Source organism: Lotus japonicus, chromosome 6 (assembly GCF_012489685.1).
Source record: "Lotus japonicus ecotype B-129 chromosome 6, LjGifu_v1.2".
Taxonomy (NCBI): Eukaryota; Viridiplantae; Streptophyta; class Magnoliopsida; order Fabales; family Fabaceae; genus Lotus; species Lotus japonicus.
The window spans coordinates 2505939-2510655 of record NC_080046.1 but is presented as its reverse complement, the minus strand read 5'-3'; the positions used below and the strand labels follow the sequence as shown (position 1 = coordinate 2510655).

The following is a 4717-nucleotide window of genomic DNA, read 5'->3' as shown; positions in this document are numbered from 1 at the left end:
CAAGTCTAGTGTATATATGTGAGAGATATAGTACTAAATGAGGGTATACATGGAAAAAATAGAGAAAAAATGCATTTAGTTTGTAAAACAACAAAAGTTTTGGAATTTATGCCAAAAGTTAAAACAATAAAAAATCAGGAACGGAGGGAGTAGTTTCTAGAAGAAATATATGCATGAGTTAAGTTATAGAGGAGGAAAATGAAGATGAAAATGAAAGAGGAGAAGAAGAAGGTAGTGATAGAGGAGAGACTGTTATATGATTCCAAAAATTTATAAACACTAAAATTGATGTAAATTTTTTTTTTTATATATGATTACTTTCCGTCGACTACATTCACAAATGAACTGTGTTGATTGATCAAAATTTGCTAACATGAAAGGAATTAGACTTAATTTAATTAAAGTTTTCTCAGGGAAATAACATTATATTCAACAGATTTGTTTGTAAAAAAAAATTCAACAGATATGAATTTTAAAAAGCTAATTTTAATTTCTGTTACAAAGTTTACTAAGTCGACTTAAAATATATTTAATTAAAAATTCCTCAGGGAAATAACATTCAAATTGATTTGTTTGTAAAAAATAAAGCATTCAACAGATATGAAAGTCAAAAAAGTAATTTTAATTTCTGTTACAAAGTTATATAGTGACTTAAAATACATTTAAGCCTAAAAATTGTAGTGGTATGGATGACCTAAATGGTACTAATTATTTTAAAATTAAAAATAATTAGAGTTTATTGTTTTCATAATATAAAAGGGTAATAACATAATTTTATTAAAATGATAAGGATAAAAATGAGAATAAATTCAATAAGCTTTAAACTATAAGCTACCTCAGATAATTTATAGCTTAAAGCTTTAAGCTACTAAAATAAGCTCATTTATCAAACACTTTTAACAAGTTTTTAAGTTAGTCAAATAAGCTTTAAACTAGTAAAATAAGTTTTAAGCTAGCTGAAATGACATGTCAAACATAGTCATAGTGTTTCCAAAAATCTATTTTGAAAGAAACGCACTTTTATTTTTGTTTTATTCTATCGCAATTCTCGAATAATGTTCTATTCACACCTCTCTTGGAGGTGAAATGAAGAGAGAGATATGAAAAAAAGAAAAGTGAGAGAGAGAAAGTATGAGATGTGATAGATGATAGAATAATGTTTCATTCACACCTCTCTTTGAGATAAAAAGATGTGGAATGAGGAGAGAGATAGAAAGAAAAAAAAAGTAAGAGAGAGAAAATATGAAATGTGATAGATGATAATAGAAGAGAGATAAAAATAAAAGATATGGAAATAGAGTGTTTAAAAAATGAGGTGTGTATATATCATTATTGATAAATCGTAAGAGGAAAGAGATAAAAATAAAAATATGTGGAAATGTAATGTTTTGAAAATGAGTATGCATATATTATTGTTGTTAATTCTCACCTTTCTTGACCAATAGTCCTATCTCATTCATTGGACGGTTGGAGTGTGCCTCGAGTGAATGTGAAACCATCTTTTTCCTTCAAAGAATGATATACATGCCTACATTACGTGTAGAGTGTTCATGTCTCTAAAGAGTCGCAATCATAACGTGTAAGTAATGATCGACGACATCATGATGTTCCGCATACTGTGCTTAAAATGCCACCTCAAAGTAATGGCCATAACCACCGCTTCATTCAAATCACTATAAAATGCACCTGCAATGAGCACATTTTGTCATAAAAAAAATAAAAAGAGTAAACACTTCGTAGAGTTTAGACGACAAACATGGCTCGGCTAGTTTTGTTCTGCGTAGCATTTTCTCTTTTTCTTCTAAGCTCCACGGTCATGACCGAAAAACTCGACCCACAATATCCATCACGTTCTGGTGGTCCCGTTGAAGACAAAGCTCTCTCTGATTCTCCTAGTTTTGGAGGAGGTGGTGGAAGTGGTACTGGAAGGGGTGGTGGCTCCGGTGTTGGACAGGGCTCTGGAAGAGGGAGCGGTGGTAGCCAAGGCGGTGGTGGAGAAGGAGGTGGTATTGGGGTGGGAACTGGCTCAGGTAGTGGTAGCGGCTTTGGTGGCGGCGGACGCTCTGGCGGTGGTGGAAGAAATGGTCCAGGACGCTCTGGTCCTATCGATGTCAAAACCCCTTCTGACTCACCTATTTTTGGAGGAGGTGGTGGAGGTGGAAGTGGAAGTGGTGGTGGCTCGGGATATGGAATAGGCAGAGGAAGAGGGAGTGGGGGTGGCCAAGGTGGTGGTGGAGAAGGAGGTGGAGTTGGAATAGGAACGGGCTCCGGTAGTGGTAGTGGCATTGGTAGGGGTGGAAGCTCTGGTGGAGGCAATGGCGGTGGTGGTAGAAAAGGTCCAGGACTATCTGGTCCAATTGATGTCAAAACTCCTTCTGACTCACCTATTTTTGGAGGAGGTGGTGGAGGTGGAAGTGGAAGTGGTGGTGGCTCGGGCTATGGAATTGGCAGAGGAAGAGGGAGTGGGGGTAGTCAAGGTGGTGGTGGAGAAGGTGTTGGTGTTGGGATAGGAACTGGCTCTGGGAGTGGTAGAGGCGGTGGTGGGGGAGGAGGCTCTGGTGGTAGTGGTGCAAAAGGTCCGGAACGATTTGGTCTCATTGATAACATAACTCCTTCTGACTCTCCTATTTTTGGAGGAGGTGGTGGAAGTGGAAGTGGAAGCGGTGGTGGCTCGGGCTTTGGAATTGGTAGAGGAAGAGGGAGTGGGGGTAGTCAAGGTGGTGGTGGAGAAGGTGGTGGTTTTGGGATAGGAACTGGATCAGGAAGTGGCAGTGGCTTTGGTGGGGGTGGAAGCTCTGGCGGTGGCAGTGACAATACGCCTAGAAATGGTCCAGGACGTGTCGTTGGCTTTGGACATTGAGTTTCCTGAATATGGTTCATGATCATACTCATTGAGAGAATCTACTTTGCTTACTTTCCCCTTATGTTGATGAGGGTAAAGGTGACCAACTATCTATATGTATGGTCTTAACCTTTGCTTCCATGTATCAAAATAAAAATAAATGAATAAGTTGTCTTCTATGAAAATTAAATGAACTTATATAATTATAAAGGTGAGTAGTAGTTTCCTATCTCCGGCCTGGGAAAGGCAGCGAACCCTAGAGGCTAGGGTGTTGTTCACCTTTGAATATAAACATTAGCGATTTTTGTTTTACTTTATTTTATATCACATTGCTCATTACAGTACCGATTTATCTATCTTTTCTCAATTTATTGTTGAGTCTCCCTATCTTTTCTTTCCATTTCTAACTGAATGCGAGTTACTTTTTTTTTGTACATCAGAAAGATAAATTACACCCACCAAGAATCGATCCCTGGACTTCTCCATACTCAACTCATATGTCTCACAACTCCTACCACTTGAGCTATTCTACGGGGACAATGCGAGTTACTTTGAGATGCAAAGATATTTTGTTCTTCTAATTAATTGTAATATATCTTTATAAGTGTTGACCCAAAGTTATATAATTTGTATCATTTTATATATTAATAGTAAGTCAAATATGACTCACAAGGATTATATTTTTTTTCTTTAACTAAAAGTATCTTCCATGGGTATAATTATGTTCGACTCGTATATGGTGAAAATGTCTCTCCAAAAGTGCATCTCCTATAAATCGAACTCTCAACCTTAAGAGTTGAAATAACCACTTTTATCCACGGTGATCCAGATCCATTTGATTATCATGATGTGTCAATGAATAATAATAAACAATAAATGTTTTTTTTATAAGCAACTGCCACAAAATGTGTTTGTTGCGGTTTAAACCGTCACAAAAATGAAGGAACAATAATCAATAATTCGTTATTTTAGGGTAACTAAAATTAACAAAAATTTAAGGGGGGCCAAAATCAATTAGTCGCTATTCTAGGGAGATTAAAAACATATTTAACCAAATTTAAATGAGAAGTTAGCGTTCTTTATTCGCTTCTTGAGGGTATTTAAGTTGGTAAGTATGTACTCGATGAGTAGTATCTCTCCCACGTCTTATTACTATATCCATTTTGGTCAGTTTCCAATCCACCCCAAACTCTTATAACACGACACAAGAGACATTTATTTATCATCATGATACCCAATAACTCAAAGATCTAATGAAACCAACAAATAATATAAGTCATCATTTAAATTTCCATTTGAGAGTGAAAAGATAACACAAGGAAGGAAGAGGATGTTAAAATTGGTTAAAATCTTTTTAAAATTCTTTGGATAAATAGTTAAAATAATTTGACAACATAAAGAATTAATTCAAACCCTTAGATAAAAGAAGATAAGAACACACAAGTAAATTTTTTATCTTGGTTCACCATTCTCGGGCTGCCTCCAGTTCCAGTCTTTAAAATTTTCTACTATCTTTCAACAAAGATTACAAAAAGTATTCGCAGACTATTCAAACTTACAACTAGATATTATTTTTCACACTTAGTCTTCACAAAATCAACTAGATATGATTTATTTCCCTCCCAAACTGTTCCATATTATTTACACAGGGCCGGCCTATCTAAAAAAAAAAATTTACACAGGGCCGTGTAGTATGTTAAGAAAAAGCACCAGCCTAAGGCCCCACAAAAAAACAAAATATTTTTAGCCCCAATTTTTTTTATTAGTAGTAACTATTAACAAATTTTAACTGATCAAGGTAAAATAATTTAGAATCTCTCTCTTTCCTAAAAATTAGTCAATCAAAATCATCTTTTTTTAAATTAATCAATATTA

General features: G+C 35.4%; 1 protein-coding gene across 1 annotated transcript; it reads left to right on the top strand.

The window, feature by feature from the left end:
- Nucleotides 1-1816: 1816 nt before the first annotated feature.
- LOC130722899 (glycine-rich cell wall structural protein 1.0-like) lies at nt 1817-2860 on the top strand. Its single transcript, XM_057573783.1, has one exon. It carries the CDS (start codon nt 1817-1819, stop codon nt 2858-2860), a length of 1044 nt encoding a protein of 347 aa, XP_057429766.1.
- The last annotated feature ends 1857 nt before the right edge of the window (nt 2861-4717 follow it).

Bases quoted from the DNA above. Each gene is read 5' to 3' on its own strand.
- LOC130722899 (XM_057573783.1), top strand. From the start codon at position 1,817: ATGACCGAAAAACTCGACCCACAATATCCATCACGTTCTGGTGGTCCC.